The sequence below is a fragment of the Leptinotarsa decemlineata genome, unplaced genomic scaffold (genome assembly GCF_025532065.1).
Source record: "Leptinotarsa decemlineata unplaced genomic scaffold, Ldec_3_MD MMD2_tig00004307_RagTag_RagTag, whole genome shotgun sequence".
NCBI classification, from domain to species: Eukaryota; Metazoa; Arthropoda; class Insecta; order Coleoptera; family Chrysomelidae; genus Leptinotarsa; species Leptinotarsa decemlineata.
In genome coordinates, this window is record NW_027412606.1 from 2178196 (window position 1) to 2203927 (window position 25732).

Sequence of the window (25732 nt, forward strand, 5' to 3'; positions counted from 1 at the left end):
ATCAGATTGAGTAGTATTATGATTTTTTCAAGGACAAAACACAAGCACTACAGGAAAATCCTTAAAAGGCGCTCTATGAGCGGTGCCTGTGCGAAAGGGTGATTCACGTTCTCAGGAAGTTTATTACACACGAATGCAGTTCTCCAACTGAAAGAGTCCTTGAACACTGGAGTTCGAGGTGTACTGAGTTGAACCTCAAAACAATGAGCAGCCACAGTCTGTCGCATATTTCTGATATGTACCGCTCTTGGTGGAATCAAATGTCTCAAGTCACTTGAACACTTCCCGTGAAAGTATCTGTAGAAGAGAGACAAATCTCCAACCTTTCTTCGATGTTCCCAACTATTAAGGTTGCAAGCTGCAGCAGCTTCAGAGTATGCTTAGGGGAGGAGGAGCTGCATACATGAGAACAATACTCCAATACTGATCTGAGCTTTATAAAGCATTAAAAGTTGCTGAGGTGTGTACAGTGGGGAATGTTCCTCCTGACGAAAATCAAGTAGTTTTCATAAAAGACCTCTAAAACAACGCATTTTAAATTTATCATTTCAACCTCTTTCTTCAAAAAATTATTTAAATACTCAAAAAAAGAGGAATGAAATAATGCATTCAACATTTAAAGGGATACGTTTATATTTTTTACCATTTGGCAACATCGGTTATAGCTAATAAAGGACAATGAGTTTGTGAGACAAACAAAGATGAAATATTTCAAAGGCGTGCTGTTCTGTTTACTTATGTTCCGAGACATTCTGTGACATATGACATTTTGTTCACCTAACCTATCTTCTTCTATATAAATAAAAGACAAAACAACTGTTGTTTATGTGGCTTGTGGAGGTGGTATTGAACTATAATTTATATTTTGCCGTAATTTAACACTATTGACATGATTCCTCTTCTTCTAGCATACTACTAACCTGAACTCCGATCTTGCATTCTAGGCGCTGTTGCCAATATGTGAATTAGAAACAAATCCCTTTAAAAATTAAAACCCAACATTTGAAACATCAATTTGAATACTTTTCGAAGTGAATTTGAAAAACTCATGAATGGAACTCAACTTTATTTTGTTCAAACTTGCATTTGCTGTAATAACCCAAATTGAGGAACATTCCCCATTTTCTGGTTCGGAACAGTGTTCCAAGCTTTTGCAATTCCAGCGGCATGATTGTGCCAAGACATATTGGTATCCATTTCAAACCCCAACCAACCTATCGAAGCAGAAGGTGAAATTGTCTGACCTGACGTTATTGTATCCGGTTCGGAGACACTTATCTTTGTGGAGAAAACCAATGCCTGGGTTTTTGTGGCATTGAATTGAACCTGGTTACTTTCACCCCAATTCGAAATTACTTCTAGATCCTCATCAAGATATGCAAACTCTGCTGCTGGTGAAGAAGTGTATCTGCCGCAGATGTTCTGGAATCCAAATGGAATGACAAAACAAGTGTGCTGTCGTCAGGAAAGCAATATATTGCATTCTTGATTTTTTCCAATAAGTCATTGATATACAATAGAAAGATAAAACTGCTTTGTGAAATAATAGTCAGATATTAAAGTAGCGACTGATTTTAGTTTGAAGGTTCAATTACAATTCGAAGAATTAAAATCTGTCTGTTTATCGTTAACCAGCTGTCACACCCCTACAATCGACAACCCTCAGAATTCAAAACTTGTGCGAGCTAAGGGTTAACGAGGTCTTACCTTTCAACGTGTGATTCCTAAAAAAACACATACATCTGATAAATATAATATATTATTATTGTGGTCATTTTTACATACTCTGTACATATGTTAAATCTTACAAAAGAAGATAGAGGTTTTTGAAATCATGTCCAGGTAATTCACAATCACACTACTTACTAAAAATATTAAATTTGCAGAGGTTTAACTAATTGTAAGAAAAATACACTTTGGTTCGAATAGTATGTAATACCATATTGAAATACGGTTTTACTGCCACCGTTGAGGAAAAATCAACAGGCAGATTAACAAAATATCACAAACACAACTTAGAAGTAAACTTACTCATTTGAGAGAGCTAAATTAAAGAATACTTGCACAAATGATTATTCTAGGAGATTTCGAATAAATATTTAATCCGTGGGAATTTTCACACTTCTGACTCAGACCAGCATGTAACTGCTAGTTGTTTTTTCAATTGTATTCAATTGTATAATTTTCAACTGAACGCATCCAGTTTAAAATTCAGTTTAACTGATAATCTGAAACTAAGTCATGTGTGACAACTTCCATCCAAAATATACCATCCCATTTGTTATTCCATTATATTTGTTGACAAGTATCAAAGGAGTCAAAAGTGAATTTTACAGGAGCGAAACCTACAAACTATTCCCTGTTATCTTTTAACTTTTCATAAAACAAGTATCGTCAATTTGGGAGCAGAGAACTTTTTACGATAGGACAAAAATTATAATGTGTCGTCAAAACAGTTTATTCATTCCCTTAGAGATGAAACGGATAGCAGTTTTGCCGGATACCAACCTTGCCGCCGGATATTTACCGCCGAATATATCCGGCGGATATATCCGGACATATATATCCGGCCATTTGGTGCATTTAAAAATATCTATTAGAGATGAAACGGATAGCCGGATACCGACTATTGCCGCCGAATATATCCGGCGGAACGTAGGCATTTGGTCTATGGATATTCGACCAAAATTGCAGCCGGATGTTTGCCACCGAATTTATCCGGCGGAACATAGCTATTGGTGTATGGATATTCGGCCAACCTTGCAGAAGGATATTTGCCGTCGAATGTATCCGGCGGAACGTTGCTATTTAGTGCATTTAATGATATCTATTAGAGATGAATCGAATAGCAGCCGGATAGACGAATATCCGGCGGCGCGCAAAAGGTAGGGTGGTCCAATTCGGATCTTTTCGTTAATAAGCGAAGTTAACAATTGTTTCATTCATTAACTTATTGTATCGACTGCAGTGCATCTATCTTTCATCAACTTGCAGAAGTGTGTACAGCAAAATACTTTTTCCTGAAGCTGGTCTTATTAACGAGGACAAGCGAAATCACCTGCTATCTCGCAATGCAGAAAAAATAGTGTTCATTTACCATAACTTGCCCTTAGTGCAGTATTTGCACTTCATTTTCTGAGTTGTAGAATTATGGTGCAATTACTGATTGTATTTCTTGAGTGATACATATTGAACAAAGCAAATAATTACCTGAAATTACTTTTTTTAATCCGATATACCGCTGGATAGGCTCTACTTATCCGGTATTAGTCCGGGTAGTATTTAGATTGCCGGATAGTTGCCGGATATCCGTTTCATCTCTAAATACAATGCCAAAGTGAAATACTTCAAATAAAATCCCAATTATAGCGCATATTCTAGAAATTCCGAAGCAATGTCATTTTCAGGTTCTGTTTATAGTAAGTTAATAACGTAAAAAAACTATGAGAAAACATTATATAATTTCAAAAAATTTTATCATGCCTTGACAAGCATATTAAAACTTTATTGTTAGAATGTTCCATGTCTCTATACAGTAATTTCATGTAGTTATTGTACAGGGATGCAGATGTGGTTCAGTAAATGAAATATTTTTTGAATTTGTCTATCATAGATGAATTTCTAGGCCTTGCTTCAAAACTATAGAATTTTTCTCTGGTTCATTTCAAACTTCCAAAGTCAATTTATTTTATGAATCTTAAATAAAGAGCTAGATATTAAAAATTATAAAAAACTGATATGTTTCAGGATTTTTACATAATTTTAACTTCCCGAATTCACTTCAGTGAATTTAAATTTCAAAATTTTAAAGAGTAATATTGTTTCACAGTAAATTTCAGCAACAATAATTAAATAATGTGTACCTGTTTCTGTGAAGAATATGAGGAAAACGAGTTTGACAATGAAATCGAATTTGAGAATGAAACCAGACGCCAGCTCGGGAATTTTCAAATACACACAATAATTGAGAAAATGATTTTGTTCACTTTATTCGTTCCATTTATGAATTTTTTTTCTTTTCAGGAAACTTGAATTTTTTTAATTTTCAGAACACAGTTATGCACAGTGACAATGAAAGTCATTGTAGGAACTAATGATTAATTAAAAGCTGACTACAAATAACTACTGTCGAAAAAAATTAAGTACCCAAATGATAACTGCAGCGTTACATAAAAAAAAATATTATCGGTTTCATGAGATTTTTATGAAATTTTGCACAAATTTAGTAGACTCAAAGACGAAAGGGATATAATAATATTGTTTGCATGTAATTTAGAGAAAGTAAATTTTTTCCTGCAAAGTTTGTCCTGTGTGTAGCTTCCTAGTGAAAAACATTTATCATGAAACAGAAAACAATGTCAACGAGAATTTTATTTTGTTTCAAATTCTTCGCATTTTGATTTCGACGAGGTTCATTTGACTCTTCTGATTACTTTTGAATATTATTTAAATTGTATCACAGTTTTTTCACACCCAGAATATTATTACATCAATGAAGAAGCAAAACAATAGTTTTATGACAACTCATCATCAAATTATTGTAGTTTTGAAATAGTTATTGAAAGCTGTCATAACGAAACTATTAAAGATAATGAATTGACAGGGTACATATATATCATTGATTTTAATGAGCCCTACAGAAAAAGCATTTGAAATTTTTACCGATATCTCATAATTACCCATTACAAATGTTCACAAAATGTACATTGGAAATGGGCACACCTACTTCACAACTCTGCAATCTACTTTTACGCATTTCACTACTCGTCCATTCAAGTCTTCGATTTAAAAATATTTCAATAAATAGACTTATCAATAAATATGTACATAAATATTAAAATTCTTCATACTAATTGGTAATTGTTTGACTGTTACTTTCCGAAGAACTGTGTTTTTGATCGGGACTGTTGGATTTTGATAAATTATCATTATTATCCCTTTCATCCACATCTTCTTCAGGAACTAAGTGTGCTTTTTGTGCTTCTTCTAACCAGTGAATCCTGTTCTGCTTAACACCATCCAGCAAAGGTTGTAGATTTTCAGATAAATTAGCGAAAGCCTTCAAAGAAAAGAAAACTATCAACAACTACACATTAAAGAAATGTAAAAGGCAAGGAATTGTCACTAAAATAACAAACGCCACTCCAAAGTAAAGAACTTGTTGAAAACTGTTAGATATTGAGTAAAGGGTATTCGTCATTTACAATCAAAATAAACATTCAGATCAACAGTGATTACCGTGGCATAGTGCATCTGGAGTTCTTTCCACATGATCGTAAGATCATTGAGGAGTATTAACTTGCGCCGCTTGCAAAAAGCAATACGAAGAAAATGTCGGTATTGTGGAAAAACAATTCATGGCTTTTACATCACCATAATGCACCTGCTCACTCTTCAGTGCTTGTTCATAATTTTTTGTCCAAAAACAACACCGTAATCATGCTTCAGCCACCGTATTCACCAGATTTGGCATCCTGCGACTTTTTCCTGTTCCCAAGATTGACGAAACCCATGGAAGAATGGCGTTTTGCGATGACTGATGAGATAGAAAGGATGTACCAGAAATTTCATCAAAACTGCTTTGAAGAACGGAAAAACTCTGGCATAAGTGAATTACTTCTGGAGGGGATTTTTTTGAAAGGGACAAAATAGAAATTGATAAATAAATAAATGTTTTTTGAGAAAAATGAAAGTTCACCTTATTCTTTGATATATCAGTATATAATAAGATTTATCTAGAGGCTTCAATCTTCTTAACAGAAGAAGAGATATCAAGGACCTTTTTCACAATAACTGAGATTCCTTCGAAGAATATGAAGTGTATTGTTTTGCCTGTCAATGGAGATGTTGACGATTTCTATTTTATATGAACTTATGATGCACTGTTTGGAACCTTTGGAGTAGTAATGAATATTACTGGAGTTTTTTCCCAACACCAAATCGTTATTTTTAACACCTCGACACGTGGTTCGATCACCAAGTGATCATCTTCAAAGAGGAAGATTAAAACTAAGAACTTGGTGATCGAAACACGTGTCGAGGTGTTAAAAATAACGATTTGGTGTTGGGAAGAAACTCCAGTAATATTTTATATGAAGCTAAATTATTGTACTTACTTCATAAATGGGGAGACAAATTGAATCAATGAAGTTTATTTGCATAACAGGTAATTTTTCTGCTTTTGTTCTGTCCATTATATCCTGAAAAAAAAATGGAGAAAATGAACAATAAACTTTCGGGAACAGTCACCTAAGAGTTTGGTACAAAAAGATTATTATAAAGTTTTAAAAATCTCCCCCCTTTCACCATACTCTCTTATTACTTATTGAATCATGCTTCCAATTTTTCAAGATAGTTTGTGCTGAATTATGATAATTCAACCGATTTGCTTCACCTGTTAGAGGAGATTATGAGTATTCATGAGTTAAGGTTGCTAATTACAATGATATTGAACTTCCAAGGAGAAATTCAGAGCTTATCTCTTAGATTTCCCAACAAATTCTTGAATGTCACTGTATTTCTTTTGATATTACAATACATGGAGGATATATTTCTTTCAACGTATTCAAACTAACTGAAAACAAGAGTTTAATTATCTTCACAATGCTGTAATGAAGCCGCTTCATAAAAATTATGAAAATAATACAATTTTTATGGAGCTTTTTGAGACATTGAGGTAGAAGGTCATGTCCCCCACTTTCATTTCTTGAACGGGCCAACTCAAAAAATTGAAATTTGGGATAATGAAATTAATGCATGAATACTTTATTTTGAAGTGAAATTGACAGATGAAATTTTCAAGATGGCGACTGGGCGCCATTGGGGAAAAAAATAAATGGAAAGGAAGATCTTGTGTCACATCATTTTGAAGCTCCTGACGAATACTTTACAACCCTAGACTATGAAGTCAATATCTTCACCTACTACAAAATGGCGGAACATTTAATAATTTACATAACAATTTTTGTTTATAAAAACGACAAAAAATGTTAGTATGACAATGAACATCATTGTTCAGTTAAAATATTCTCATTTAGTTCTCGGTAGTAAAAAGGTACCACGTCAACAATCTCTAAAATGGTCAATTCTCGTCCATTGGAAGAAAAAATTGAAGCGATTTTTATTTACGGTGCGACGCGTAACTTTCACGAGAGCGAAAGGATTCTCAATCAACGTTTTCCGAATCGTCCTATCTGTAGAAAATATTTGAAGGAACTTGTATCCAAATTCTCAACTACCAATAGTGTACAACAAAAAGCCCCACAGGTCATCCGTCCATTCCGGAAGAACAGCAAGTGCAAATGATTGGTGAAATGGTAGTGAATCCTGAACAGTCTACTTATTCCGTCGCGAATGTTTGTGAGGTGTCTCCTTCTACTGTGTGGAGACTTTTGAAGAGGAATAGGTATCTTCCATTTAATATTTGAATGGTACACCAATTAACTGAAGATGACGCTGATCTAAGAACAGACTTCTGCGAAACACAAACCCAATATCCAGAAAAAATTAAGGCTTGGGCAGAAATATTGGAAAATCATATTGTAGGACCTCTATTCAGTTGATAAGAATTCAACAGGGGAACTGTATTTGAATATGCTGGAAACTACTGTTAACCCTCTCATAACTGAAATCGTCGAAGCGTTTCCTAGTGAATTCGATATGGATATTGTACTCCAACAAGATGGAGCACCACCACATTACTCCAGACAAGTAAGAAACTATTTGTATACTACTTTTCCCGGTCGTTGGATTGGCCGTAGAGATCCTACAGAATGGCCAGCCCGCTCGCCAGATTTGACACCTTTTGACTTTTTTTATGGGGCTATTTGAAGCAAAAGGTGTACGAAACTGAACCTACTTCAATATTGAATACACGGCAGAGAATAATAAATATTTTTAGAGATATAGACGTTACTGTGTTCGAAAATGTTCGGCGTGAAATATCGGATAGGCTGTGCATATGTCAAGAAGTTCAAGGCAACCATATCGAGCATCTTCTGAACTGACCTCAAGCTTATTACCTCATATTATGCTGTTAAATGTCAATGTATTCAGGCAATTATTAAAAGTTCCGCCATTTTGTAGTAGTTGAAGATACTGACATTATATTCTAGGGTTGTGAGACATTTACCAGTAGCTTCAAAAAGATGTGACACAAGGAGTGAAAGGGGAGTTTCCATTTAATTTTTTTTCCAGATGGCGCCCAGTCGCCATCTGTCAATTTCATCTGTCATTTCATTATTCCTAATTTCAATTTTTTGAGTTGACCCTTTCAAAAAATAAAATGGGGGGACATTAAAGAAAAGCACTGTATAAAGCACATATTAAGTAGAATTTAGCTATATTAACACTAAAGAAAACGTTATAGCGAAACATGTGTTGAGGTTTTGTAAACCATTTATAGTACAATTTCATAAAAGTAGGCACTGAATTCTAAGAAATATTATTGCATTGAAACAAAAACATTGTTGTCAAGGTTGTGATTCTATATATTTTATTATCATTTTTCCTCATCTGTCTGGTATAATTTCCGTACGCCACTGCAAGAGACAGATTACGGCAAAAACGTCGGTAATTTCTGAGAATTTAGTGCCCTACTATTTTGGAATTATAGTATAGTGAAAATCTCAGTGAATACATTATGGATTTTTACAAAGTATTGGCCAATTCCATTATTTAACTATAATACTTCAACTAATTTAGCGTTCTATTAGTATATTGGTAGATAACACTTTTCACTTACAGCTTTCATTGTTATTTATAATTTTCTAAAAGAGTTAATCAAAATTTCATTGTCAAAAATATATCATTTTTATAGGTTGTCTAAAAACATAGTGATTAATTGAAAGTCAACTTTTCAGATTTTTCCTCTACAATGACTATAAACCAGTGGTCGCCAACCTCTTCAATGTGTTGAGCTACGTTGTCAATTTTGGAATAAACAGCGAGCTACCCACACGGAAGCCACGTAACGCAACGTAAATGAAATAATCTGTTTAAAAAATCTGTTTAAAATCTGTTTTTCCGTAACCAGCTGTCGCACCCCTACGAACGACAACCCTCAGAAAGCCTGTTTTATCATTTCCCCGTCTTCATAAGGTTTCTTTTTTTGTGCAATTATCTGGGACACACGGTACAATGCTTCAGTTGCAGCCTTATTTTTGTCGACTGTTCTTAAAAATATTGATTGTTGTCCAATTAACTGCTTTTTTAACTGTTTCAGTTTCTCCTTTCTGGCGGCAGAATGTAGTGGGAATGATTTTTCATTAGACTGTACAGTTTTATGATGTCTCTCAATATTTCCTTTTTAGCAACGGAGACCGAAGTATTACATAACAAACACACATTTTTATCTTTAACTTCTGTAAAAAAGTATTGTTCTTCCCAATCCGAATGAAAGTGATATGTCTTCACTTTCTTACAACTGCTTGCCATAATATTATTTTTGATGTTCTCTACTAACCCAACCGCTGGACGTTGGTTACGCGTTCAGTTTTAAACAAAGCGCAATGTCGCCGCGCCGTGCGTATTTATCCCGTTCAAAGCAATCCAGATCGTTCTCGAACACTAACGCGCTGGTCCGGCTGGTCGGTTCTAGCCGATTCTAGCTTGATGGCGTCTGCGGCAGATCGCTCACCGCAACGTTGCCGCTGTTTATGTTCAATATTGGGACAATTAGATTTTTTTGTGAAATTTTCGGAAGCTTCTCTGATTTTTGCAGTTTATATTTTTTAAATTAAAATCGTTGTGAGAGCTACCAGAATCGCCTCCGCGAGCTACCGGTAGCTCGCGATCGACAGGTTGGCGACCACTGCTATAAACAATACATTCCTCTTCAGTTTTCATTCAATTTTTTATGATGTTTGCAAATGATGATACTGAACAAAAGCACTAGTAAAAAATTTCTCTCGAGTTACATTTGATAATGTACACAATATAATATATATCAACTCACCATCGGTGTTATATTCAACTTCTCTCTTTCCAAATCACCCTGTTCGAAAAACTCTGCAGCCACCAACTCGGCAATTCTTTTCTCCACATCCCAAGGTTTCGTAATGGCCGCCAAATCACAGACTGTCATTAACATTCCCCTCACTGACTCCTTATGATCTTCCCTTTTCCAGTTCAATTCACCACTAGCTATTTGGAAGAAATCGACCCGGTTCCTGTATGAAAAAAGTCACTTTCTGAATACACAAAATCAAACACCATGATGTTGATGTCAGATTATCAAAATGTGGCTTTTAGAAACTTTTACATCATTAATAAAAGTGGAATTGTGTCGTTTGTAAAAATGATAAGAAAGGGAAGGTATGTACAGGATATCAATTCATTTCATTTGAAAGATTTTCCAAATGAAAGTTATCCCATAGCATAGTTCTGTTAGAATAAATCAAAATTAAATTTGAAGTTGGAACATACTCATTGATTTTCATAGAGGTGTCTTTTTTAAAGAAACAGTAACAGATAAAGGAAGATTTTAGTGGACTGGAAACCAGAAACTTCAGTTGAACAATTTTTATGATATCAGTTTTTTCCTTTAGTTGAATATGTTCACCAGTTAAATTGAAGAAGTTTTTTTTAGTGAAATAAGAGTGAATGAAATTCATAATGAGGAAAATGTTTATTATCATGGATACTCATTAATTGTCCTCAAGTAACGAGTCAGAATACGAGGTCTCTTCAAAAAAATAAGATGAACTTTCATTTTTCTCAAAAAATATTTGTTTACTCATCAATTTCTATGTTATCCTCTTCAAACTAGTCCCCCTCAGATATAATACACTATAATACATCTCCTCAATCTTCGCAAAAAGCTATCCTTTCATGAGTCTCTGCAATTTTGAGAACAGAAAAACATCGCAGGGGCCAAATCTGGAGAATATGGTGGCTGAAGCATGATTAAGGCACTGTTTTTGGAGAAAAGAACTACCAACAAGCAATAACGAGTGAGCAGGTTCACTATCATGATGTAAAAGCCATGAATTGTTTTTCCACAATACCGGACTTTGTCTTCTTATTGCTTCTCGTAAACGGCGCATAACTTTTAGATAATACTCCTTTTCGACTATTTGGCAAGAACTTCTGATGCACACCGAAAGAAATTCGAAAAAAACAGTGAGCAAAACCTTGACGTGCTTTTTTTGGCCTTGACTGTACCTAGCCCGAGCAATTTGAACATTCACCTCATTTTTTTAATAGACCTCATTTTGAAGAAAGTCACGAATACAAACATGATTACTCACTTGAAATATATTGCCAAATCTGTAGCTAATATGGCGTCTTCTAATACCCTGATGACCCTGGTGTGTTCTTCCGGAGTGAGATTTGAAAGAAGTTGAAGAGAATTGATGATCATCAAACATTGGTCAAAATGATGGTGTTCCATAGTGGAAGTGGAATAAAGTTGTGCAATAGGTGAGTGAATCCTGCAAAAAAAGTTGAGATTAAATTTTATAAGTCATGAGAAACGAAACGGAACTTTAAATTGTCTCTTACACTATTTTCATTACAAGATAAAAAAAATTGTTGGATTCAATAATCTATTGTGAAGAGAGGTTACTGTAATGTTTGATTCAACGGATATTTACAAAAATTAATCATACAATAAATGCATGGCACACCAAAAATAAAGGTATGATGAAAAAGGAGAAAAAAAACTGATATGATCACAGAAATTCCAAGTACAAATGAAAATTAGATATTTCTGATCATAGAAGGATTAAATTAAAAATATAGTTAACAAATCTAGAGAAAAAATGTAATTGCAATAGGTAAAAGTATAATTATTTTAATTGTTGAATTTCACTAGTTCGGACTTCCATTGTCTACTATATAAAATGATTTGAAATCCCTGAAACAACTGAAAAAGAAGAATTGAAAATGAATAGCTGAAAATAACAATTATATTAAGCAAAATAAAGCTGAAATGAAATAATAGTGAAATAAACTATAAGTAAAAATAGAACAATTGAATAAATGAAAACAAAATAAAAATAAAGGAATGAAAAAAGAAAATAAAAATAAAAAGTGTAGAGATTCCAAGTCACGTTAGTTCACGGCGTTTCGATTGTTAGTATCTACAATCATCTTCGGGTGACAATGGAGAAGGAAATCCACAACGAATTGCCATTCTTGGACGTTTTGGTGAAGAGGACCGACGCTAAGTGGGAAACATCTGTATACCGAAGACCCACTCATACGGGACAGTATATGAACCACGAATCCAACCACCATCCATCGACTAAAAGAGGAATCAACAAGACTCTATTGGACCGTGCTTTTGGGCTCTGTAATACGAAGGAAGGTCTCGAGAAGGAACTAGACATCATCAAAAATGATCTTCAACAGAATGGCTACTCCAAAGCGATGATAGAGAAGACTTTGGCTAAAAGACAGCAGGAGCCTCGCAAGGAAGAGAAGCCGTCACAACCAGTGCTTGCACTTTCCTACATACACTATCCGTAGCAGCCTCACGAAAACCAGGCCAACAAACGCGAACTGCGATTCCAAGAATTGCATTTACCGGATACCCTGTGAGTGCGGAAAATCCTATATTGGTGAAACTAAGAGGCCATTGAATGTTAGCATTGCCGAGCACAAGAAGCACACACAGCGAGGGGAAACCAGCAAATCAGGAATAGCAGACCATGTTTGGACCCATCAACACAAACAACATCGAGTGGTCCCAAGCTGAGATCTTGCACAGAGAGGAACATTGGTTTAGGAGAAAATTCAAGGAAGCCGCATACATGTTGTCCAACAACGTATTCAGCCAGGCCAGTGTAGAAATACGCAACATATGGAAACCCATCATCAAGCGAAAAATGGCCAACTCCCGCCAAAACGGTCATCTTCCACGGAACCAGTGAAGCGGAAAATGGAAAGCAGGGATAAGTGAAAGTACTCGAACGACCTATAAATAGTCATCTCTCAGAGGAATCAGTCCAGTCATCACCCGAAGACGATTGGAGATACTAAGAATCGAAACGTCGTGAACTAACGTGACTTGGAATCTCTACACTTTTTATTTTTTTTATTCCTTTATTTTTATTTTGTTTTTATTTATTCAATTGTTTTATTTTTACTTGTAGTTTATTTCACTATTATTTCATTTCAGGTTTATTTTGCTAAATATAATTGTTATTTTCAGCTATTTATTTTTAATTATGCTTTTTTATTTGTTTTAGGGATTTCAAATCATTTTATATAGTAGACAATGGAAGTCCGAACTAGTGAAATTCATCATGAAACATTGTCAATCACCTTCAAACAAATTTTAATTGTTCTTGCCAATATCTTAATAATAATAATAATTTTTATTATCCTGTAAGACAATCAAAAAGGTACATTGTGTAGGATTAGTCAGAAAATAGCTTAAAAGTAAAACTAAAAATAAGACAATTTACTAAGAGTAACACATTCATTGAATTTTTCATTTTATTATTCAATCATTTCTTGAATGGAGTCATAGGTTTTCTCTAGTAGGTAAGAAGACTTAAGTCTAGTACTAGAGTTTTTTAGTTCAAGTGGTAGCAGATTAAATAATCTGAGCTCTATTACATTGGGGGAATTGTAAGTCAGTACATTACAATATGGCATATGAAAGTCTGTCTTGCACCTGGTATCAATAGAATACACATTTTCATTTCTTATGAAACAGTTACGGTTATCATATATGAAAACACATAATTCGAATATACAGGGTCCTGCAACAGTGGCGCGGTGTTCCATATCTCTACATAGGAAGCAGATAGGAATCTAATTTTCTATAATATTACCTTATTGCTCGAGCTCGACGAAATAAAAATATTGGCGGTCACACAGGGTGTTCGATTTTTTCTGGGCGGATCCCAACTGTGTCTTTTTAAATGGCAACCTATATTTTTTATCGCTTTTTCGGTTTCTTCATAGAAAATAAAATAAACTTTATGTATATCTGCACTTCGAAAATATTGATGGTTTTCGAGATATCTAGCATGACAGGTTTTTTTTTCCAATATTCGTCACTCAGAATATTTGAAATTATAAAGTGGTGCCAAGTCCAGTTGAAATTTTTTTTTGGTCGAATATTCTACATTGGTAACTCTCTCAAACGATATATCTGAAATCGACCTGTGATATACAGGGTATGAAAAACCGCTTGCCAAATATTGTAAATGAAAATTTGCGAAATCTTTCTTAGATTAAATGGAACACCCTGTATATTATTGATCCATAAGAAGCGCCAACGAAACCTCTACAGATTTCATTAAGTATCCCCTATGGCTAAGTTCAATAGTTTTTCTTAAATGAGCATTTCTTTCGAAAAATGGTCATTTTTTCAAAGCGAAATCCATTTGACGACTGATAAGAATATACAAAAAATACCCTTTCCTTAAAATATCGCCCATTCCTAAAATTACCTGTTGCTAGATAAACAAGTTGCGAATTACACCACAAAATGGACGTTCTTGAATAGTTACAATAATTTCAAAAATCTCGGAATTTGTGCCATATTCTTTCGGTCTAAAACAACCTTTCAGCGAATGAAATATTTATTGGAAATCAAGTAGTCTGGCAAATGACAGAACAAAATATTTGGCTGCAAATGAATATTGAAATTTTTAGTCAATCGTGAAGTTGAACTGTCGGTATAATTTCATCAGAATGTTGTTATCAAAAAGTGATTTGATTGATATGATTTTCATATTAGGTGAATCAGACAGGAATTGTTTATTGGCAAGTAGAATTTATTCTCAACGGTATCCAGATAGAAGGCATCCAGATGAAAGATCTTTCCGAAAGGTCTTGGGACGATTCGTTGAAACTGGATCTAATAATTATTCCAAACATGAGCGCATCAAGCCAGCTACTAATGAAGATAATGAATTGCAAGTTCTTCTTGCTGTTGAAGAAGGTCCTAGTAGGAGTCAACGACAAATTGGGGAAATAGTGGATATAAGTGAGAGATCAGTGCAACGAGTATTGAAGAAACATCGCTTGCATCCATACCACGTTCAGTTACATCAAGAACTACTGTATGCTGATTTCGAGAAAAGAGTGAGATTTTGCAATTGGGCCATGAACAAAATTCGTCGAAACGAATATTTTTTCAATAATATTTTATGGTCGGATGAATCGACATTCCATAAAAATGGATTTGTAAATCGACATAATTACCATTATTATGCGACAGAAAATCCTCACTTATTGAGACAGGTGGATTATCAACATAGGTGGTCGATAAATGTCTGGGGAGGCATCATTGGAGAATATGTAATTGGTCCATACTTTTTTGAGGGACATATGAATGGTGCAATGTATCTCAATTTCTTACGAAATGATTTACCAGGTTTGTTAGATGATATTCCTCTTGACCTCCGCAATAGAATGTGGTTACAACATGATGGTGCACCTGCTCACTATTCGGCAGAAGTGAGAGATCATCTAAATGAAGTGTTTCCCAATAAATGGATAGGACGGAATGGGCCTGTACGGTGGCCCGCTAGATCACCATATTTGACGAAACTAGATTTTTTCTTATGGGGATACATAAAAAATATGGTTTACGTTGAGCCACCAACTTCTCCCGAAAATATGCGACTTAGAATAACGAATGCTTTTCGCAGCATTACACCAGCTGTCTTACGCAGGGTAGAACAGTCTTTCAAACATAGACTTCAGCTCTGCATTCAAGAAAATGGAAGACATGTTGAACATATTTTATAAAAGTTTCATTATCAACCTTAATTAAACTCTCCCTTTTGTAGTTTTGTAATTTGCCAGTTGACAAATTTGAATATCTAGAACTCAAGCTCTGAATGAATATAATAACATGAAAAAAATAGTTATTTATAATGTTTCTTTCTTTTAACTTGTTTGGTTTGATATTGCACGATTTATGAGTGAAATTCTGCATCCAATGAAAAAATAATTTTCCATTTAGCAAAAAGTGATAGGTACATACATTCATTTCGTTAAAAAATATTTGTTTGGACACCTTCTAATGTACAAAATTGAAACAAGATATCTTTCGTATATTTTTATCAGTCGTCAAATGGATTTCGCTTTGAAAAAATGACCATTTTTCGAAAGAAATGCTCATTTAAGAAAAACTATTGAACTTAGCCATAGGGAATACTTAATGAAATTTGTAGAGGTTTCGTTGGCGCTTCTTATGGATCAATAATATACAGGGTGTTCCATTTAATCTAAGGAAGATTTTGCAAATTTTCATTTACAATATTTGGCAAGCGGTTTTTCATACCCTGTATATCACAGGTCGATTTCAGATATATCTTTTGAGAGAGTTACCAATGTAGAATATTCGACCAAAAAAAAATTTCAACTGGACTTGGCACCACTTTATAATTTCAAATATTCTGAGTGACGAATATTGGAAAAAAAAACCTGTCATGCTAGATATCTCGAAAACCTTCAATATTTTCGAAGTGCAGATATACATAAAGTTTATTTTATTTTCTATGAAGAAACCGAAAAAGCGATAAAAAATATAGGTTGCCATTTAAAAAGGCACAGTTGGGATCCGCCCAGAAAAAATCGAACACCCTGTGTGACCGCCAATATTTTTATTTTGTCGAGCTCGAGCAATAAGGTAATATTATAGAAAATTAGATTCCTATCTGCTTCCTATATAGAGATATGGAACACCGCGCCACTGTTGCAGGAACCTGTATACAGGCATGGCAATGCTAGTATTTCAAAATTAAAAAAAATACTTTTATAGCTTTGTATTTCTTGAGACTCCTGCTCTACATCTTATAATTTTTTTCTGGGCGACAAGAACATCTTTGCATGAAGAAGAAGCTCCCCAGAAATAATACCATACCGAAGACATGATTCGACTTGAGCATGATACAACATAATCAACTGTTTCTGGTCGAAGGTTTCTCAGAAGATGATTCATGGAATTCAATTTTGATATAACTGTTCCACAAATGAGTTTTCCAGCTGAGAAATTCATCCAAGTGTACACCTAAAAACTTCACCGTAGATCACGGAGAAATTTCAGCATCTTCAATTCTCAAGTTGAAACTGGTTATTTCTTTTTGTCTAACATGAAATTTTATCGAACGTGTTTTTTGATTATTCGAATGTAGGGAATTTTCCTTGAACCAGGTGTTCAATTTTTGCAGGATTGAATTACCTTTGGTTTGTAGATTTTGTTTTACTTTATTTGATATAACCAGAGATGTGTCATCTACATATAGTGTAAAATGAGCATATGTAGAGATGGATTCCATATTATTTACATATAATAAAAAAGTATAGGGCCCAACACTGATCCCTGTGAGACACCAACGTTATTATCCACATAATTGGATGTATATAACTTTCTCAAATTATTGGTATCATTGATAATACTGACATATTGCTTCCGTGTTGAGACAAACGTTTCCAGCCAGTTGAGTGCATTTCCTTGTATGCCAATATTATGGAGTTTTATGTAAAGATTTTCGTGATCAACACAGTCGAATGCCTTACTGAGGCCAGCTAATTGTTTTTGTAAAGGTTTTTTGTACATTCCTGGAAATTCTAATATGTATAGCACTCTGAATATTTTTTTTCTGAAGTGTTATTCCAGTCAGAGGCTCATTGACTGGATAATTACGGATGTCTTCAATTTCAGCCTATATGATTCAAGGAAAGCAAATTCAAGGTGGTTACATTTTCAAATAATGAACCAACACACTGATTTTAAATCAAGTCTGAAGACTGTATCAAGGAGAGAAACATACGTATAAGGACTGAAATTTTGAAATATTCTCTCCCAACTTACATACACAGTAGGTTCTGGTTAATACCTGCTGGAAAACAACTAATTCCCTGGCATATACCACGCAGGACATTGAATTATATCCGACAGACATTTATGCAAGATACCTCACAAAGGTTTGAAGAAGACTCTGAAACGACCTAATAGTTATATTGTCATCCTCATCGACAATATAAAAGACGTGATCCAACAAACTATTAAATAACAACACAAAACAAAAAAGCAGGTTGCATCTTCGATAATAGTGTGAGTATGAATGGTCAAGTGGACTGTAATACTTTTCATATTGATATTATTTCCAATATATTTCGAATATGTATTGTTATGCAAGTTTGATATAAAATAATCATGTTCAAATAGTATTTCCATACTAATATATTATAATCTCAATGACTACTTACTTTATTTGAAATGAGTTATTTGTTCCCCTGTGGTCTAAGTCATGACAAAGACAAGCTATCATCAATGCAAGGCACTCTAAGGATCCCAAATATTCCCACCACCTTGTTGCCTGAAAATAATGCAGTTGTTAAAAGAATCCATTTACCTCAGGATCTCCAGCAATTATTGTACACAAGGTATAGATATACGCATTTTTTCACTCACAAGTAATATTGAGTACATCATTTGGCCCACATTGAAAGCGTGTCTCCAGTTGTGGTAAGTAACATCTCTGTAATTTTTCTTAATGGATAGCAACCATCTACATAAAACATCGTAGTCTATATGGAAACTCTCTACCAGATCCAAGTCTATGAACATTCTCAAACAGGCCTGAAAATCAATATTATCAGTTGCAGTAACTGGGTGTTTTAGGACATGAAACAATGTATATCATTTGATGGAGAAAATCCAAGCAACAAACCTTTGTGAAGGAAAGCTAGAAGTTCCTTCATCAACAAATATCAACTTACACTTAGAGTCTCATCATCTTTCATATGGATATCATCGAAGGCAAAGTCGAGCAGTCCAAACTTGGTGTTTGATGGTACCTTGAGGTCCTGTGAATGATGAAGACATGGTGAGAATGACGAAGGAACACTGTAACTATAGTACATAAGAAAAATAGCGAATGATGCACTAGTCAGAAGCAAACACGATGTATTCACAAACTAAATGATTGTTTTGAGTTGAATACCACAAACAATTTTTTGATTTGAAGCATTTTGAAACCATATGAAGTTAGTGATGAACATGAAAATTATTTTATAACGCGGAATTGTTACAACTTTATACGAAGAAAACATATAGGACTCTGACCTCGAGGATGTCTAATTTATCTACTTTTATAACTCGTTGAAATCATTGACTGAATCACATTTGTGCAGACTTCTTCCTCTGCACATAATTGAATCAATGACAACATTTATCTAGACAAGTTTGATGAGCTCAAAAAGTAAATTGAAAAAATATCTGTCTACCTTTATTGTTCTCATTAAATGATGATAGAAATTGTTTCGTTCTGCTCATCAAGGCAATCGAAGCTACACCTTGGAACCACTTAAAAACTTCAAATTTTAAAACTTCAAACTTTCGAACTTCATGGTCAGTAGACCAAAGAAGGTAAGGGGTCACCTATAACGATCAAATATATTCTAAAGTATTCTAAAAACACTTAATATTGTGATTTTCACTAGACAGTTTTACAAAAACGCAACACGTATTTCGCCATACAATGGCTTCCTCGGGCGTGTCGAGATTAAGACACGCCCGAGGAAGCCATCTTCTTTGAGAACGACGTTAGCAACTCTTCAGAATTGGATAAAGAAACTAGGATTTAGATTTGAAATAATTAACAAACGTAAAGCAGTTATGGAAAACTAGAATTGCGTAATAAATGCTTAAAAGGAATAACTAAATACAGACGAGAACAACGGCAAATTTTCTATTTGGACGAAACTCGGTATGACACTAACGACACAGATGCGAAAGGGTGGACTGATGGTTCGAAAATGTGTACGCCAAACAAGCCTGCAAACAAAGGATCGTGACTAATCATTGGGCATTGCGGAGGAAGTAAAGAATATGGAAAAAAATTGAGGACTGCAATGTTGACTATCATAAGAACATGGACGCTAATATTTTCTAGGAATGGTTTGAAAACACATCGATCCCAAATTTGGATGCAATGACATTTGACATATTTTTGATTACGATCGTCAAGTTTATCATAGAAAAAAGAACGACAATCATAGGTATACGTCACTGTGATTGGTGTCATCATGTGAATGTGGATCCACCCCGGTTCTACCCCGTTCCCTTCCAGAAATCTACCTCGATGAAAAAATGGCTTGTGGCAACACTGTAGCCACACCATCACTGTCAACGGCGAACACTATATGTCGATGATTACAAACTTCTTTTAGCTTGGGCGACCCTGGGAAGCTGTCTGTCGCCGAAGAAATATCTGGAAATGACCAGGAAAAACTAGGGACATGATTATGGGGCTAGTGGAAACACCTCTATGCAGGATGTGTGAACAGTAAGATGAAACTGTTAGGCATGTCCTATGCGAGTGTCCGGAGTTATCGTCAATAAGAGAGTGTGTGTTCGGCGAGTCTTGGCCTACACCTGCCGATATAAAGGAGATGTTTCCCAGAGACCTGTCCACCTTCCTGGAAAGGATAGGATGGACGATGACCTAGGAGGACAACTTCTCGGGAGGATGTAGAATGGGTCACATGTGGCCCAAGTGCTGCGGGCCTACACTTAACCTCCTTATAGTCATGGAAAAATAAACGTGTAGGATGCGCTCCATACAGATAAGTCGTGGCGGACATTTGAATGATGTTATATTACATACAATGGAATCAATATATCTTTCAAACGAATAAACATTTTTGTATTATATATGTATATATAACTTTATAACTTTATTCAGAAATAAATGCTGGTGAAGTAGCTGCCGCAGTTTTCTGTGACATTTCGAAGGCTTTTGATTGTGTTAACCATGAATTATTACTCAAAAAACTTCACCGGTATGGCTGCAGAGGGGTGACGTACAATTGATTTGAATCGTACCTCTCAGGTCGAAGTCAAATGGTAAGAACATCGGAACTCTCAGAAAGCAGGACAATCACATCTGGTGTGCCACAGGGTTCTGTGTTGGGCCAGTTCTGTTTTTGTTGTATGTTAATGATTTGACTATGATAGATATATCTGGCAGCTTTACTCTATTCGCGGATGATACAACAATATTGTGGAAGGAAAAAAACACAGAAGAGCTAAATAAAAAGATATCATCTGATTTAGAAAAGGTGAAAAATTGGTATGATGCTAATTTATTATCCTTGAGTATCTCCAAAACAAATATAATAACATTCAAATGTCTGCTAAATGAACTGTCAATAGACAATGATATCTTGGAAAACAAATTGAACACAAAATTTCTTAGCGTCTATATTGATAATAGGCTCAAATTTGATGAATACGTCAGGCAAATCAAGAGTAAAATCTCCTCCGGATGTTATGCAGTGAGGGTGGTTTCTAACGAGCTGGGTTTTCACACAGAAAAAACGGTTTACTACGTTTTAATTGAATCCCAAATAAGATATGGAATACTATTTTGGGGAACATGCAGTGCAATCCTTCTCTCATCTGTGTTAATATTACAGAAAAGGGTAGTAAGATGTCTCTGTAAAGTCAAACCTGGGGAATCATGCAGAAATTATTTTGCGGCCAATAAGATTTTAACCGTCGTTGCACTGTTCATTCTTGAAACTGTATGTTTGGTGCACAAACATAAAACAGAGTTTGACTTTGTCTCTTCTCCTTATGCTACTCGTAATAGCATATTCAATATAAGACTTCCTATACCTAACTCAACATTAATCAAGGATTCCATTTTTTATAATGGTGGAAAATTATTAAATTACTTACCAGTAGATATAAGGTCTACAAATTTGCTAGCTGATAGACCCCATTATAGCTTGCAAGAGTAATTTAATGAATCATTTTAAAAGTGTATCCCATTTTATATTTATTTTTATTGTATTTGTACCTGTTTTATTCAAACCTTCATTAATTGCCACACCATTAGTTATGCTTATATTTATACCTACAAAGCTTTGTCGATGGGATACAAAATCTTCTGACAATAAAGTATATTTTGATTTGATTTGATGATTTGATATGTATTATATAAATTTTAAGGTAGAAAGCGCTTAATGAAATGCGCTATATACGGAAAAATACATTGCAGAAAACTACACTAGGATAGAAGTTGAAAACTTCACAGAAGTAAAACACTTGAGGGCCTACAACAAATGGTACAATTTTTTATGAAAATAAACAAGGGTTGGTCCTGCATGATACAAAAGATGAGTTAAATAGATGGGCAGAGTATTTCTATGATTTATCAAACGATGGAAAATGGATAGATGCAGGAGGTGATGGAGACAATGAAGAAATTGAAACATACTGAACAAACAAACATCTAATACTGAGGTTGATCAGTTTTGTTCGATCAGTCTTTTTTAGTACTAGCATAAAAATGATCATTCAGTATACCAGTGAATGCCAGATTCCGAGGCAAATGAATGAATACAAAAGCGATGTATCAATCCTAGATGACATAACACAAAGCGGTACTCAGATGTTTCAAAAATAATACTTCACCTTTGGGCTTACCCTTAATCTTTGTGCCTCTTCTACGCTGGCTGTCGCGTGGTATGACAGAACCTCCAAGATGACCTTCTGTTTCGCCACCGCTGTTGTTGCTTGTTCATACATGCGAGTGTTATGAATGCCCATGCCGCAAAATATTGCGAAAGCTTCGACGAAGTTCTCGTCATTCTTCGTGAACGGGAGATCGTTGAATTTGTTGATGAGCTGAATCACACCGATAATTCGGCCCTTGGAGTTTTTTATCGGCATACAGAGAACCGTTTTGTGTCTGAAGTTGGTGCCTTTGTCTGCGTCTGGATCGAAACGGGGATCTTCATATACGTTCAGCAGGTTAACTGTCTGTAGAAATTGTAAATTGAAACATTTCAAACGATGAAGAAGTTGGTTTATAGACGAATAATCGGGTAATGCTTATCAGAAAGGAACCAAGCAATATTTTTATGAAAATGAGTTTATAGCACTATACAGTGTGTAACAAAGAAAACTTAACACAGCCGTTTTTGAATATAAAAAGTAAGCTTTTTAAAAAAAGCTTGGACACGTCGATTTCTAATTAAAGGGGGACACCTTTCAGACTAATCAGATTTTTTGTAGTACGCACCCCCTCGGAGGGGTGCGTCCGACGATAGGGGACGCAGATAGGGGAAGTAGACCGAGTGGCACCTTGTTTTAAAGGCCTTTTGAATACCTTTACAACTCTGTTAGAAGAAATTTTTGTAACGATTATTTTTCGAGATGAAGTTAAAATTGCCATGTTAATAATACATTAGACAGACCACTCGGTAACTTGTATGCCTAAATGAAAAAAATTTCGACCAAAATGCTAATAGAACATAAATTTTATTTAACGAGCAAAACTCTGTTAACACCAAAGCAGAAATCACGTTCTGGATTTGGTCACAAAATTCAGAGAGACAGGTTCGGTTTTAAATAAAAAAAAGAAATGTTCAGAGAAGGGTAGTAAATGACGATAATGCGATTGGAGTGATTGGTCAAGTCATCGCCAATCCCAGGTTAAGTACCAGAGGTTTATCAGCAATGACCGGAATGAGCCATATGGGCGCATGGAGAATCCTTAAAAACCACAAATTTCATCCCTACAAAATTAAACTTGTTCATGAACTACAATGAGGATGATTTTGACCGAAGACAGGAGTTTTGTGAGGGCATGAGTGAGAGATTAATGCAAAATCCCTCGCTGCTTTATAACATCTGTTTTTCGGACGAAACCTCATTTTATTTAAATGGTTGCGTGAACCGTCACAATTGCCGTTATTGGTCGGAAGACAACACACGACAATACGCAGAAATACATACCCAACATCCCCAAAAGTTGAATGTCTGGGCCGGAATATTAGGCAATCATATTTAGGTCCATTTTTCATTGATGGAAATTTAACCGGTGATTCTTATTTACAACTTCTTGAAGAGGCAATACAACCTCGTATAGTTTAAATAATTGAACAGGATCCAAGATGTCAAGATGAATTTATCCATTTTCAACAAGACGGTGCACCACCCCATTATGCCCAGCAGGTTCAAAATTTTTTGAACAATCATTTTGAAGGACAATGGATTGTCAGAAGAGGTCCAATTGAATGGCCAGCACGATCACCAGATTTAACACCACTGGACTACTTTTTGTGGGGATATTTAAAGTCTTAAGTTTATGCTACACAGCCAGACAATTTGGATAAATTACGTCGTAGAATTATTGATGAATGCCGAGCTATAACTCCTGAGATGTTGAATAATGGAAGAGCAAAATTCGAACAAAATCTTTATTGTTGCATGGAGCAAAATGGCGCACATTTTGAATATTTACTCTAAATTTCCTATGTGAGTTACCCTTATTAGGTGTTACTTTTTTTGTGTGTGCTTGAAAAACAATTATTGGGATTTATTAAACTAAATTTATTGGGCTCCAGAAGGTTATTGTATTGTTTTTCATTTCGATAAATGGGTCCGATGAATTCATGCTGTTTTGAAATTCATGTTTTAAGAATAAATGTGTTTCAAGAATTAGGAAAAGCACATAGATTGAATCACTAACTAAAAGTTATTTTCAATTTCAACAAAAAATTGAGAAGAATCAAACTCACCTCTCCTGTCGTTGCCACATAACCCGTGATTCCTATATTGATTGGAAACCGTCCCTCTAATGGACTGAAAGAATGAAAAATGATGAAAATCACTCAGCATTATTCAACTTCTAGCATTCTCTTTCAAATTAATATGAACTGAGAATTATTGACTAAGTACAATAATTTGAATTATACTCCGAAAGGAAAAATAGGTTTACAGTTTACAGTACAGTATTCGTGTATTTGCATCTACAATCGAAAAGCCAATTTGGATCTGCACATCATTTGAAATAAAAAACAACTTGAAATCCTGAATATAATATTTTATATACCTACTTATAAGAGGCCTGTTCGAAAAATAAGACGAATGGAAAATTTTTGATGCTCCTTTTAGATGCAAACGGAAATAAAAAACCACATCTGAAACAACTACTTTTCATAATGAAAACATCACTTTTTTATTCGCTATATTTCCAAAGAAAATTCATGGATAAATGAAAGGATATTGAAATGAAATGTTCTCAGTCTCAAATTTTACAAAAAATAGTTCGTAATTATTAATTGTCTCCAATCTCAAATTGTACAAAAATTTTTTTAGATGTTTTCCTTTCTTTATATTTTAGTATAGAAGTGAAAAGCCAGAAATATTTTGATTTTATGAGATATTTACCTGGTCCTACTTTCTCCTGATTCTATTATGTTCACATCACTTTCTTCAAAGTCAAAAACTCTTGAAAAGCTGGCACTCGAATCTTTGTGAGTGAGAAGAATCTGAAATATATAAAAAACAATGTTAGAATCCGGTGTGTATCACTCGTTCCGTCTTTGGCAAATTTGTTAGTTGTTCGACGCTTTTGCTGATCTTGGGAGAGTGAAAATGTGAGTTCCTTCAACAACATTCTTCGTGAATTAAAGTATTTTTATTGCTAGACGCATAAATTATTGAACTATTGAATCCAACTGTGATAATTGGCTGAACATTGAACTCAGAGGAATCTTACATAAACATGGTGGTACTTTGACAATACGGCACCATCAGTGTGTGTATCGTATTTGAATCTCTTCGCGGAAACAGCAAAATTACACGACTGGAATTTTATTGATATACAATAACTAGAAAATAACTCACAATAACTAGAAAATCCTCACTAGACGAGAGTAGGAAACCATATAATTGGTCCCTTTTTCATTGGGAGCAACAAGAATGGCGATAATTATTTGGCACTACCAAATTTAGCAA

General features: G+C 34.7%; 1 protein-coding gene across 3 annotated transcripts in view; it reads right to left on the reverse strand.

Annotated features, from left to right (window-relative positions):
- Window positions 1-1741: 1741 nt before the first annotated feature.
- Pde11 (Phosphodiesterase 11) overlaps window positions 1742-25732 on the reverse strand; it is a 140235-nt gene continuing 116244 nt past the window's right edge. For 2 of the 3 annotated variants that reach the window (XM_074178756.1, XM_074178754.1), the window contains 10 exons: window positions 25163-25263; window positions 24511-24574; window positions 22400-22747; window positions 18697-18783; window positions 18389-18556; window positions 18184-18293; window positions 11250-11432; window positions 9956-10169; window positions 6117-6200; window positions 1742-5059 (listed from right to left, as the gene is read on the reverse strand). In XM_074178756.1, the coding sequence (XP_074034857.1) occupies window positions 4850-5059; window positions 6117-6200; window positions 9956-10169; window positions 11250-11432; window positions 18184-18293; window positions 18389-18556; window positions 18697-18783; window positions 22400-22747; window positions 24511-24574; window positions 25163-25263 (1569 nt within the window). In that variant the 3' untranslated portion in view covers window positions 1742-4849. The remainder of the gene's footprint in view (window positions 5060-6116; window positions 6201-9955; window positions 10170-11249; window positions 11433-18183; window positions 18294-18388; window positions 18557-18696; window positions 18784-22399; window positions 22748-24510; window positions 24575-25162; window positions 25264-25732) is intronic. The other variant, XM_074178755.1, reaches the window with a different exon arrangement.